At 39.3% G+C, this 14289-nt stretch overlaps 1 protein-coding gene across 11 annotated transcripts in view; it reads left to right on the top strand.

The window, feature by feature from the left end:
- Positions 1-14289, top strand: part of DLG2 (discs large MAGUK scaffold protein 2) — a 1053560-nt gene that overhangs the window by 5299 nt on the left and 1033972 nt on the right. For 9 of the 11 annotated variants that reach the window (XM_074816343.1, XM_074816342.1, XM_074816341.1 and 6 more), the window contains one exon: positions 13852-13983. In XM_074816343.1, the coding sequence (XP_074672444.1) occupies positions 13852-13983 (132 nt within the window). Of the gene's footprint in view, positions 1-44; positions 2071-13851; positions 13984-14289 lie in introns of all 11 variants that reach the window. The other 2 variants (XM_074816349.1, XM_074816348.1) reach the window with 2 other exon arrangements.

The raw sequence follows: 14289 nt of genomic DNA, 5'->3' as shown, positions 1-14289 counted from the left end.
TAAGAGCGTAAACTGTTACTGTAATTCATTCATGTCTTTCACAGTGACGGAAAGAACTAATTAAATCCATGCTCCTCTGTGATGGAGACCAGATTCCAGTTTTGGAGCCCTGCTTGTGATTCACACAGAGATGGCAGGAACCCCCACATCTAGATGCCTGGCTGCACATGTGCTTCTAGACTAACCCTGTCATCGTCTTTACACATCTAGCTATGGCTAGGCAGTAAGAGATACTTAAATACTGGGATTTATACTGCCCTCATTCCGCTTTCTGTCTCTGAGAGTGAGAGGAATTGTATCTTTAGCCAGATGAAACCTGTGGGCTGCTATTACTATCATCTTGACTCCACCTTGTAGCCAGTTTATAAAGGCATGCTGAATCTGTTTGTCATGGAATAACTTTTTTCATCATACCTCTTACATAAAGAAATGCTTTCAAGAACATGTGTTATTAAGCACATCAGTGTCAAGAATTAAAAAGTCAATCTGATCCCACGTGGACCACTTCTGTGTCATTTAGAAGAATCTGACAGATATGCTTTATGAAATGCTAGATTTGTAGTGGTAATGCTAACTTTGTGTGGCCGGTCTGTCGAAAGGAAGGGGTCTAGAAACAACTCGGCAGGAACTCTTAAAGCAAAGTTCATAAAGGACCAGACAAACGGGACTCCCGTTAATGCATTGGAGTTCTTCGTGCCCTAAATCTCTTTAGAACTGGCAACTTCTTTTTAGATAACAAAATTTAAATTTAGGATCATAACATTTTGTGCTCAAAAATCTTAGTGAATATAGTTGTAGGCTCCTTACAGCTTACAGCAGGAAATCCAGCACACAGTAGAGATTTTTGTTTCCCTTTTACTTCTAATAGGTCATTGGTATTACAGGCTTTTTGTCCTTTCAATTGCTGAATAAGTATTCTGTAATAAGTACATGGCTAAAAGGCCACATTTTTCACTCCCAAGTTCTGTTCAACTAGCTCTCAGTTTTTGCAGCGAATTGAATGGCAGCAGTGCAAAGTTGTAGGTTATGTTTGCTGACTGTGGAAAGAACAATTTTGTTTTCCAAGAGTTAAACAAACAAGTGGCAGAAAATTGCTATCTAAACTTTGCCAACTTTCACCATAAAGCTTTGATTTAAAGATGTAGCTGCTTTTATGGCAGTAATCTTTTTCCAGCCAGACATTGTTTCCTCTGTGAGAAACAATGAGGTATTTTGCACACAAAAGGACTATAGGAGCAGGCATTATGCAGAACAAGTCTTTGTAGTATAAATGCAGGCTGCAAAGCTAAGTGGGCTCTGGACTGGGAATAGAGAAATTTATATCCTTTTTCCAGCTCTACCACTGTTCTGGTATTTGTCAGATGTTTAATGTAGATCCATCCCTTTTTAGTTGCCTCACCTACCTAGGGTGCCCAGCTTGTCCTGGAGGGCTGCTTTGGTCAGCAAGGAGGGATCCACCTTCAAAGGGCATTTTAACCCACCTAAGATCTGAATTGTCTTCTTGACAGTTGTCATCTTCTCTCTCCCCACAGACCGCAGAGGGAATGTAGGGTAACCACACTAACTCACTTGCCTCAGTTAGATGATGTCTCAGTCTCTCATATAAATTTTAGTGGAAAAACCATCTCCTTATCTGAGAGATTTATGAGAGCTGACGTTGTGTGTTCTATGAGTGCTATAAATTAACACTATTCATTATTTTTGTGGGGGAAAAGTGTTATAAATTATTGTACTGTTAGTCACTAGAACTGGAGGCAACCATAGTGTTGATAGAGACACAAGAGGCAGCTGTGCATCCTCTTCTCCATTCCTGTTAAGTGCATATTGCACTCAGTAGAAGTAATGGTGTCTTGCATTATAAGCATATTTTTTTCCTTCTCATCCTCTCTTCTTTCCTTCTGAATTTGTTCCAGATGGCCAAGTTAGATGTCAGAGGGTGACCATGGAGAAAAAGCTGAATTTGTAATTAGTGGCCAAATGTGATAAAAGATGATTTTGCACTCCCTGCTTCAGCAAAATGAGAAAAATCTGCCTTATGTACCAGGTTTTTGCTTCTTACAAGTATTTAAGGTCTGTTTCACTGTGGTATCTTCTTGTATTTACTGTAGATTAAAATGGTGCCAAAGAACATCTTTATAAAGATTATGTTTTCCTCTTGCAACATCAATCCCGAAATAGCTAGTGAGGCTGCCGTGACCTGATGGGTGATGACAGTAGTAACCAACATACAAAATATGTGAAGAAAACATTTGCTTTTTTAATGGCTGTGGTCCAGAGAGGCTTTTGGTGGCATTAAACTCTCTCGTCAGGACAAGTTACTGCAAATGTCCTTAAGTCTGTCTTCACTTTTGGGATGAAGAGGTCAATGCTTCCTTCAAAACACATTTATCAGGGAGTTCAATTATGTAGTTTCCTGGAAAGAGGGAATCTGGACAATTTATGGTTTTACAAACAAAAAACAATATTTTATGTTTTACAGTGCTCTTCTCTTCCCCGGCGGTATGGCATATATCCCATTATGCTGTAGTGGAATAACTCAAGTCACCTTCCAGTTCAGTCCTAGGCATGCACTACATAATACTGTCTTGCAGATGGATGCCTGCTGCTGTTGCTTTTAACAAAAAAAACCAACCCCAAAAGCACCACAAACGGACCCCAAACCAAACTTTGCAGATCTACAGATTGGGTTGTTTAATGTCCAAAATGTAGAATTAATTTTCTGTTGTTGCCTGGAGGCATGTGTTTTGTTTATTAGCTCAGAGACTCTAGTATAACACAAAGGTTCTTAAATTAAAAATTCTAACGTGAATGTGAGAAAATGTAAGATGTGTATTTTGGTAATAAATAAAGGCGATTTAATTTCTCTTTTTTTTTTTTTTTCCCCCCTCACTAGAAAGATGTTAGTGTTACTGAATTAGATCTGAAATTTCTTAATTCCAGTTGTTTTCTTTCATGTGATGTAATACTTTTGTATGAGTTTGGAAGTTATTTATTCCTGATCAGACATCTTTTTGTTAGCTTTCTGTCTCATTCCAATTTTCACATTTATGTTAATTTTGATGTTGAAAGTTCTCTTAAAGCAAAAAAAAAAAAAGGCAGCTGTATTAAGTGTGTAACTCATGGTTTTGGCTCTTGCAACTATACATCAAGTTCCACTAGTTTTGTGCATTACATACAATTAGATTGTAAGCTCTTCAAAGCAGGGCTCTTTAATAATTTTACACTGTTACGATGTCAATTTACATTTATTCTGCTGCATAAATGAGAGATTATCATTCGGTGCTACATCATTTTGGGGGTTTGTGGCTTCATTTTTCATTCTGTCTTCATATTTGCATTGTTGATTTAAGAAATTCAGGTGAAGATATTTATATTTGCAGAGTTTCTGTAGTTTTAGGAGTCTCAGGGCACCAGAATCTGCTTGCTCTAGTGTCTGAGACACGAACAGCCTGTGTAGCGAGGTCACAAAATTTGAGAAAGGATCACTAATGAGCAGGCCCCACATTACCTTCAATGTGTTTGGGAAAAAAAAGCTCACTGAAAAAAAAAGGAAAGGCCCTGGTGGGATAAGCAGCTGATATCAGCAGCTGGTAAAGCCCTTCTGTGGTCCCTGAAAAGAAGTGATGTAGTGGGAAGGATCCAGGTCCCAAAGTGAGCCACTAATGATGAAGAAATAAGTGGACTTTTCCTTACTATGGTAAAGTGACACATAAACAGATTATACACTAAATACTAAGGTTTTTTTCAAGATTTAATTGTAGTTTACAGGAAGGGGTGAATAGAGGAGGGATATCAGTGGGACTGCAGGGGTCAGATACTCCCATCTGAGGGCACTAAGGAGGAATGCAGCTTGGTTTTCAAGCAGAAATGCTGGAGAAAAGTTTGTGATTTTATGCTGAGCCAGTCACTAACTGATCTTTATATAGTTGTCCTATTCATTGGGTAAGTACAGTCACATTTAGAGGAATATATTTTAAAAATACAAAAGGTAGCAGTTCAGCAAAACAGATGTGTGGTTACGTGTTGTAAAATCAAGTGTGAAGATGTTTAGACAGCAAACTGCAGCTGATCATCACTGATAACTGAAACTTTTCTTAAGGAGCAGTTTTCCCTATAGTAAATTAGATAAAAAGTCTGTTTCTTAACAAACAAGCAAAAAAAGAAACCAAGCACTCTTACTATCATCGCTTCCCTGATCATTTGTGTGTGGTTGTGGTGGTTTATAAAGCTGATGCTACTTCTGTCCAGCTTCATCCACCGGTGTTCTGTGGCATTACTGGTTCTTCAGTCAGAGTTTAGAGATTGTGCTTTAAGATAAATTTAGTTCCAGAAAAGAGAATAAGAGGCTTTGGAAATGTAAACCCTATACAAAAGTTGCAGGGGCTGGAACTGTTTAGCCTGGGAAAAAGGAGACTGAGCAGGGGAGGGACATGACAAGTCACACAGCATAGAAGAGGCTGTAAAGGGAATAATGGTGGTTTGCTTTCCACATCGACATCTGGAGGGCAAGAAGTAGTTGTCCTGATTTATAACAAAAAATACGGAAATTATATAGTAGAAAAAAACCACTAGAACCTTCAAGCGCTGAAATCAGATGGTGAGGGATCTAGTGGACTGTGTAGGAGGTTACCAGTGCAGTTAGACAGGCATCTGTGGGATGGGTACAAGCCCGGGTCCTTCTGCACAGCAGGGCGGTAACCTGGAAACCTAATAGTAAACTGGAAACCTAATAGGGCTCATCCAGGCTCTATGGGTCTGTAATTTCTGTTTCTCAGAGAATTCAGCTGACACATCAGAGCATAACTCCTGCCCTTCAAAACAATCTGACTTGCAGAGCATTTAGCCCTCCTTCGTTGCGTCATCTGCACAAAGCAATGTTCTGTAACAGGAGACTGCTGTGCAACTTGTGCTGTTTGACTGCAGCCGTTTGCACTAGCTGTGTGGAGCACAGAGACCTGCAGCAACACCACTGCGTGTTAACACCGTTCAGTGCAGAGCTGCCTGTCCTCCTTACTCTACTCCAGTTTCCCTTGGCATTTGGATGCCTGGTTTCCCCTTAATATACCTGAGCATATAATATTGCTTTGCTCTGTGAAATTTGCTGTGGTGCTTGCGTAGCAGTTCTCACAGAATATCTGGCCCATTTTTTTGTCTGCTAACAGCATCAAGGTTTGGAATAACTGTTTCACAACTAAACCGTTCCAAAATTTGTGTTTTGTGGGAAAACAGTCTGTGCAGAGAATTCACCAAGGTTAGTTTGGGGAGGTTGCACTTCTTTTTACAGTTAACGGAGAGCGAGGACAACTGCGAATGCAATCTTAACTTTAATATCATTCCTTGAAAGAGTGTCTCCACTGGCCCAAGATTAATCTTCACAGACCATGTGTCAGTCTCCTCTATATGCTGGTCTGGTTCCTAAAAGCTGAAACCCCAGAAGTAAGCCTGCCTGGTAATCCCTTAAATGATTAAACCCGCCTTTTTCTCTCCACTTGTTTTCCCTAGTGGGACAGAAGATGGGTTTAAGTGTCATGCATACTCTCAGGAGCTGTTATTTTTAACCCTTTTGCTTGTTTGTTGTGAGTGCTGATCACACTGGGTGATAGTATTTGTCACATACGTAATGCCTTATGTTTCCTCAAGGTTGCATAACCCATATGTTTCCTTTTATTCATAGTTCAGTAAAGTCCTATTTTGGATACGAGGGACCTGAGATGCTGAGAGCTTTCTGGTTTGTACAGGGCCACATATTCCCTGTCTGCTCTCCCTCTGTGCAGTCTGCTAGATTAATTTACATCTCATATATGTAAATATTTTATGTTTATATTGTTTGTTTATATGTAAATATTTTATGATTGTCATTTGTCTAGTAGTTCTCAAGCCTTTTGAAGCATTGGAGCCTACAGCTTGTGGTTTTCTTAACCATCTTAGTGTACTGTTTCTTGTGTTTGTAAAATTTAACTGGCTTGCACCTCCTCTGTTTATACAGAGCATTGTGTATTAACAGGATTTATTCCTTTGTGTTTGCTGTTGCGTGTGACGATTTAGAAAGTTAAATGCGTTACTGATGGCTTGGATCAGTCCCAAGGCAGGTTGCCTAGAAATTTCTCATAAACTGCTGCATCTCCTCCCGTTCATCTGTAACAAGTAATTTTAATTTTTTGAGCTTTCCAGGGCAGAGGATCAAATCAAGAGATCTTAAAACAATTGAAGCAGGGAGTATTGTTGCTCAGACCTCTGGCTCTTTTGTCATTGGTCACCTAAATGAAGGTGTGAACTCTCCAAAAGTAAAAGTAGTTTTTGAGATCCTTGTCTTCTAAAGTTACCAAAATTCACTGAGAAAACTTCCTTGCTCTCTTTACTGGTGCTCTGATTCAGTTTCTCACTTCTATTTTGGGTGCTGTGTTTTTCCTCCCACATTCTTCATGCCTTTTCCAGCTTCAGTGCCCTACATTTTCCCAATTCTAGTTGTCCGAAAGCTGGAAAGGATCTCCTGAAATGTGTTGGCATGTTTTTCTTTAAAAAGTCACCTATGCCACAGACTTTGCAAGTCAGAAAATAATCAAAATCCCTCTTAGGAAAGGGAGTAGGTACAATTAGGGAAAAAAAAGAGGAAAGAATAAAAAAATCCCTTCATTTTATAAACTCGGTTAGGGTTAGATCTCAACTACTGTTAAACATCTCTGACTGATGAAACAATAATATTTTTCATTTAAGTCAACATTCTTCCATACTGTTGCACCCCAAAAGTCTTTTTGTTCACAAACTCTGATGCCAATGGGAAGAAAGAAATGCAAGTATGATCCTAAACTTACCAACAGACTGTTGTAGGCTTGGTGTTGTGACTGCCTATCTACCTTGTGCTGGTGCAAGGCACTGTTAACCGGCTGCCTGTGATTTCTTGCATGTGCAAGGCAGAAGTTTCCAGTTCTTGCTGAGTTTGGAATCATATTTGCTTTTTTTCTCTCCATCTTCTGATCTGCCTTGCTTCATAGCAGGAGTTGGGTGACAGGATCATACCCCTGTGGAAGGCAGCAGGAGCTCTCAGCAGGCTTGCGGGTGTTCAAAGCATAGCAATTTGTCCACAAAACCAGGGATCGGTCCTGAGCAGTATTGTATATGGGTCCATATAGAGTTCAGCCTATATGACTTTATTGTGGCCAGAAGGAACTCTAAGGGCTTGAAAATAGGTATGTAACTACATCTGCCTGAATTATCTGGTGCTTCCATCATCTGTTTCTTTGTTTTGAGTTCAACATACCCCGGTTGGAGGAGTTTTGAAAATGGAGCTTCTTGGAGACTGGTTTTGAATCAAGTTTTATCTTTCTTGTATAGTTTCAGTTATTTCTGTTAGTCAAATCTTTTTCAATTTAATTATTGAAATTCATAGATATTCCTAAATTATCTTCAGATCTAATATGTTTAGTTCATCTAAAGGGTAAATGGTTTGAATAACATCTGGGAGATATTTAAGAAAACCGCTTCCCATATCCTATAGCTGTTCCCATAGACATCATGTTGCGTCAACTGTGTCATCCTCTGTCCCATATGAAGGCATGGTACGTATCAAAGACTTTTTAATCAACACAGCTGTCTCCACACCAGCAGAGCTGCAGTGCTTCAACTCTACCAGTCCTGTACTTTAAATGCTGCAGTAACTATAGTTAGATGAATTCAAATGGTGTGTAAGTGAAGTCCAATTCTGCTGCCTTCAAGCAAGCACAACTCCCAGGGTTGTTTATATTTTGGTCAACTATTTACTTATATTTACTGAGGGCAGCAGGATTGGACTTCACTTACATGCCATTTGAGTTCATCTAATTACAGAAACTATAGTAAATAGTTGAACACTGAGTCTATACGGTCAAGCTAATGTACAGGTATTTCAAAGTACACCATGGAGCTTGTTTCTCCAGAGTGCTGCAGCTGTGTAGTTGTTTAGACCAGTGTAAAGTGTACTTAAAATAATGACATTTTAATTTGACAGCATTTACGTGCTTTTCTTTACTCAGCAGTTGTATGGGTGTCCTCAGAAGCACCGTGCACCTGCACCATGTAAGCACATAACTCAGTTTTTGTGTACATACCTCCCAGAAGATTTCCAGTCACCTAAACACATTCATGTATTCAAAAGCAGAGTGCCCACCTGTTACTGAAGCTCACATTTTTCTGTGTCTCCATGCCTATATGGAGTTTCAGTGATTCTAAAATTGCTTGCAAAAAATGGGACCATGGCAAAGACCCAGAAATAAACCAGAAGAGGAAGGGAATCCTTCTGCTTTCAAGTACTGGTTAGTATTGCAAGTGGCATCCAGATCTCAGATATGGATCCTGAGAAGTAGCTAATTGATTTTGGCATCATTTTATCAAAGTGGATGATAAATTAATTGCAGAATTTCCTTTCTTTTAAATATGTGTAATTATGACATTTAGTCTTTCATATGTGTAGCTTACATTTTAAGAGCAATGCTTTAGGAAGCGATTTTTCATTGATGAGAATTTAATTTCTCCTGATATATAATACACATTTCTTTGTACCTGCTTATATGTATGGCTTCATTTCTTGTTGACAGTATCCCTGGAAAACTTCTTCCTCTGTAAGTTATACTGAAGCTACGTTTTGTTAAAATATAACTTGGGTTGTATTAACAATGAATTTTCTATATAATTTTATTATTTGTTTCCTCAGATGTATAAGCATTGCCCCAACATGTTTTTTAGCTCTATACTAAACTGTCTACTTACAAAGCTTTAAAAAACTATATTACATAAAAGTGTGTCTGTATAGTGTGGGGACTATAAAGTGTGGATTATTCTCTAATGATGACATCTAGAATAATTCTAAGGAAAGGATTTGCCTTTTTTTGATTCTTACATAGATCAGTACATTACATTAAGCAGAGACTCCTTCTGTAGAAAAAAAAATTAAATAATTTCATGTGTGGTAGATTGTTGGGGGGGGGGGAAGTTTTTCAAAGAAATCCAGTAAACAAAGCCATTGATGTACAGTTTTGTTTCAGTATCACATATCTCTGATTTGTTGTATTGTAGCAATTGCCCATTCCCTGATCAGTAACATAAACCACAAACATTTATGAACAAGTTAAAAAATTATGGAGTGATAAAGTAATAAAATTTACAGAATTATCAGTTTGGATTAATTGATAACTTCTTGGACAAGATACTGTAGGACCCTAAAAGCTGTTTTATCCTCAAAGAAATTTTTCTTATTATTGCATTAAGATGTTCTGAGTATGATTTATTTAAACAAAACAGTAATACATATACTATGTAGAATATATGTGAGTTTTTGTAGGATTGTATCTTCTGAATGGTTCTTGTCAAAGTCATATTTCAAAGCCAATAGGATCAATTTAAAAAGTGTCATAATATGCAAAGAAACAGTAAGAAAAACTAAAACTATGTCCAATAGACCTTGTGGGGCACAGCTGACACTGACTTTCAGTGGTCTTTCTTTTGTTAGCAAAGAACCTACTCAGGATCAACATGGAGGCCCACAACTTGGGATATTAAATTGTGTGTTCAGTGGATTTGTGATCTTACTCGAATTTGGTTTTGGTATCAGCACTGAAGAATAGTGGTATCATAGAACAAAGGGTTTTTTGGTTGTATTTATAATATACTCTGACTGTAAGGTACAGGACTTATTTTGGCTGCTAAAAATTTAACTGTGTGCTCCATTGGATATTGTAATACCATACATACAGTGATCCAGTCTTTCATGAAAACCACCAGTCTGCCATTCTTCTTGATGAGAAGAATGTGTGAGAATTCAGCTTCGGAAACTGGTTTAATTTGGGTGGCAGGGAATATGGTTCTTATTTGACTATTGGGCTGCAGTCCGGGCAGTCAGTTCTTGCAGCCAAATATTAAGCTTTGTAGCTGTCAGACAGCCCCCAAAGGCAAAGTGCTGGTTGTCCTCATCTGCTTTGGGTATAACTGGGACTTGAAGATGGTTATTATCTTGGAGAGCTTACTTGGTATTCTTCAGACTTGCCATATTATTGTATTATTTCGTATTTGTTTGATTGTTGTGCAGAGGTATGAATGTTGTGTGGCAGTGCTGAACAGGATTATGCCCCATCGTGCTAAATACTGTACAAATCCATATGAAGATCTAGTTCCCCCAAGTAGTTTATAACCCGTAAAGTTCATCAAAAAGGCTGAAAATTACTTTTTTGAAAGCCTAATCTAGTGCCAAAATGACTGGAGATTCGAATAGTCTTCGTAAACCCCTCAGCTTTTCAGGAGTGCTCCAGCAGCAGTAGTTACACAGCCCCCTCCCTGACATGCTGAAATACTCTTGGTCAAGAAATGTTTCCAGTTGATACCAGGACATCAGCGGTGGCTTTCAACAAAAGCAGGGCAGCCTTGGGGGTGACTGGATCTCCCAGCACATGCAACCCACCACAGGTTATTTGGAAAACTAGATACACTGCTATCGAGTGCAACTGTACGGGAAAAAGCTGCCACTCCATGCAGGAGCTTAGGGAGAGAGTAAAAATGAATGTATCCTATTAAAGCTAGAGAGGAAAATTAGACAGGAAGATAATGACTTGATCTGGGATTTAGTCAGGATTTAGATTTAACACTAGAACTGTGCTCTGCTGGTGGTTGTTCAGTTTGTAGTTTAGGACTGTTTTGGGGTCAACTGGAAGCAGGCTTTTTTCATCTTGATGAATTGAAAAGTAATAATCTAAGTGAAAATAAAAACTCTGCTCATGCCCACAGAGGATGCTACTTTTTGCAGCTGTTTTTTAAAATAAGAACCATACACTTTAGGGAAGGAATGATTAATGAAGGAGGGGATGTCAGCATGCTTCGCCATGTGACTCAGAGAGTGGTAGGGCATCTCTCTGGTGTGGAATCTCATTTTCCTGATTTCTCAGATAGTCCACTTCTGAAAAGTGTCCTCAGTACTGGATACTTTGCAGTGGTTTTGCACCAGTGTCTGCTACTTCACTTCAATATAAATAATCATGTATTCATTGCATATGCCTGGCTGTACTGGGAGGAAGGTGAATGCCTGATTCCAATAGATGCTTTAAGGTATTAACTAATTATTTTATTGAGGGCAGCCAGAACTATCAGTGTATAAATGAAACCACAGGCATCACAGGGTGTCAGACACAGTCATAAGGTCAGCGAAAGGTGTGATATGATTGGGGTTTTCAAGGCAAAAGAAGCTGAGCTCACATGTAGAATTAATTCTTTATTCCCAACCATTTGTTGGGAATATCCTAACCATATCCCACTTGGACCCAGAACTTTGTTTCGAGGCTGTGCTTCTGATTTGGGTGATCTGTGGTGGGAGCCCAGCCCAGGTGTTGTGACCTGGCCTTTAAAAGAGCTGATCTCTCACTCTGTAGGTTCTAAGTGGGTCCTAAAGTGTGCTACTGGCTTTAGGTGAAAACAAGTCAATTGCCTAACCCTTACCTGCCCCAGGGACAGCTCTTAGAGAAAGAAGGAGCTCCTCTTGGAGACCCCCTCAAGGTGGGATTGCAGCAAGAGAACTGTGAGCTCCTTCATTGTATAAATGTCTACACTGCTCTAAAATGCTCCCTAATCTTCATATATATGTGATATATATATTATATATATATATGGACAGTGGGATAAGGCCAACTGTATGAGCTTCAATAAGGCCAAATGCCGGGTGCTGCACTTGGGCCACAACAACCCCCAGCAGCGCTACAGGCTTGGGGAGGAGTGGCTGGAGAGCTGCCAGTCAGAGAGGGACCTGGGGGTGTTGATTGACAGCCGGCTGAACATGAGCCAGCAGTGTGCCCAGGTGGCCAAGAAGGCCAATGGTATCCTGGTTTGTGTCAGAAATAGCGTGGCCAGCAGGGACAGGGAAGTGATCTTGCCCCTGTACTCGGCACTGGTGAGGCCGCACCTCGATGACTGTGTTCAGTTTTGGGTCCCTCACTACAAAAAGGACATTGAATTACTCGAGCGTGTCCAGAGAAGGGCAACAAAGCTGGTGCAGGGTCTGGAGCACATGTCGTATGAGGAGCGGCTGAGGGAACTGGGGTTGTTTAGTCTGGAGAAGAGGAGACTGAGGGGAGACCTCATCACCCTCTACAACTACCTGAAGGGAGGTTGCAGAGAGCTGGGGATGAGTCTCTTCAACCAAGTAACAAGTGAAGAACAAGAGGTAATGGCCTCAACTTGCACCAGGGAAGGTTTAGACTAGATATTAGGAAGTATTTCTTTACAGAACGGGTAGTTAGGCGTTAGAATGGGCTGCCCAGGGCAGTGGTGGAGTCCCCATCCCTAGAGGTGTTTAAGGGTAGGGTCGACATAGCACTTAGGGATATGGTGTAGTTGGGAACTGTCAATGTTGGGTTAATGGTTGGACTGGATGATCTTCAAGGTCTTTTCCAACCTAGATGATTCTGTGATATTTTTATATATGTGTGTGCTTATATATATATACATTTAAATACCATTCCTTTTTATTCATTATGTTTTTTATTTCTCTGATAAAATGCTTGTGACCAGCCAGAATTTCTGTGAGGAGAAAGAAGAGAAATTGCATCTTCTTAAACATTAATCATTGATTAAGTATTTCCCCCTTTTTAATTTGAGAATGTTACCAACTTACTGAATACAAGTCATGTCTCTGCCCCTACTGTGCACTCATCTAATTGTCACACCACAAGGGCCACGCCATAGGGATCATGTTCAAGATCCTTGGATGAACAAAGATGATTAATTTTTATATAATGAAGAAAGAAATTTTCTTTCAGTTATTTAGAAAAAAGTATGATAAAAGCAGTCTGTTTTGCTTTTCAGGCCTTTTTACAGTACTTTATTGAGTTTAATCTAACTAAAGAGTCTGAACCTCTCCTGGTAATGAAGCTTGCATTGAACTCTACTGTAAGAGATTTATATTGAGGCACTTGTTTCACTACAACTAGTAATTTGGGTTTTTTTTACTGTTTGGTAATATTATTGCAAACGTGATGGCAATCTAATTACAAATGTGTGCAGCTGTCTCAGTGTCATGTATGTATGTGTGTGGACATTTCTGTGAGCTAGTTAGGATGGGGAGAAGGAAAGGTGAAGTCCGATTCTCCTTTTTCCTCTATTTTCTTATATGGAAGATGGTGATGTTTGGATTTCATACAATTTTATATGTCACTCATGCTCTTGGCAAATGACTACACAAAGATAATAGCAGCAGGAGAAACAGAGCTCTCTTTGGACTCTTACAGAAAGGCTGGATTGCTACATTTGAGCCAGCACATGAATGAAAGTCTGCTATCAAAGTCTCATTTTTACCGGAGGTAGATAGCAATTTTATGTATTGAGGGAACAGAAAAAAACAACCATGCTCTTGGACACCTGCCTTTCAGATACACACTTGGTATTCAGAGAACAGAGCATTGAGTGCTGCAAATGTGAAGCAAACACTTTCATGTCTTCTCTGAATATGTTTTAAGGCCAGTTTTTCTGCATGGGTATCCGTAATGGTTATTGTCTACAATTTTGTAGCTTCTGCAAATTGTGATTTGGTCCAAACCCTATAGTTTCCAGCTGGTTCTGGATAAATGAAAGCTGGACACTTGTTGTAGATGCCATTCAAAAGATTGTTTTCCCTTTGCAGGGATATCTCAGACACACAGTAATCTTCCTCGTTTGGTGTTGGGTTAATCTCTCCATTATGTTGCTTATGTCATACAGCTAATGACAGAATGTGACAACATTTGTTGTAAATGTTCCTTACACATGTGAACAATGCCTTTAGAAATGTGAAGTTGATATTTGATCATTTAAGTACTTTCCAGAGCCAATAAAAGACTTTTTTTTTGTACTGTTTGTTTTTAGATACTGACCGAGCTTTAGTGCTGTTGGAAGAATATTGTAAAAAACTAAGGAAGCCAGAAGAGCAACAACTGAAAAAAGCCATCAGAAAGGTGATGGGCATCTTTAAGAGCAGCTTGTTTCAGGCACTACTAGGTAGGTACTAATATTTAATACTAGATGAAGGCCAGAGCTAGGTCAGACCTAGTAACTTTCTTATTGGTCACTATTTGTGTTTACAATGGAACAGCATGTTGAGATGATCCTTCCAGGTTCTTTGTGGGGAAACTCATTGTCCTGATATTTCCAAGGTATTTTCTTATTTATAGTGTAAGAAAGAGTAACAAAAAAACTCATGCAGGATAAGGCATTGAATGGTTATTTGTAAACCTTGCTGTTTTCCTTTGTTTAATGGAAGTTACTGAACCAGAGTAGGATATAACTGTTTATGCAAAGTTGAGT

This window comes from Strix aluco, chromosome 2 (assembly GCF_031877795.1).
Source record: "Strix aluco isolate bStrAlu1 chromosome 2, bStrAlu1.hap1, whole genome shotgun sequence".
Taxonomy (NCBI): Eukaryota; Metazoa; Chordata; class Aves; order Strigiformes; family Strigidae; genus Strix; species Strix aluco.
This window is presented reverse-complemented; position numbering and strand designations above follow the sequence as displayed.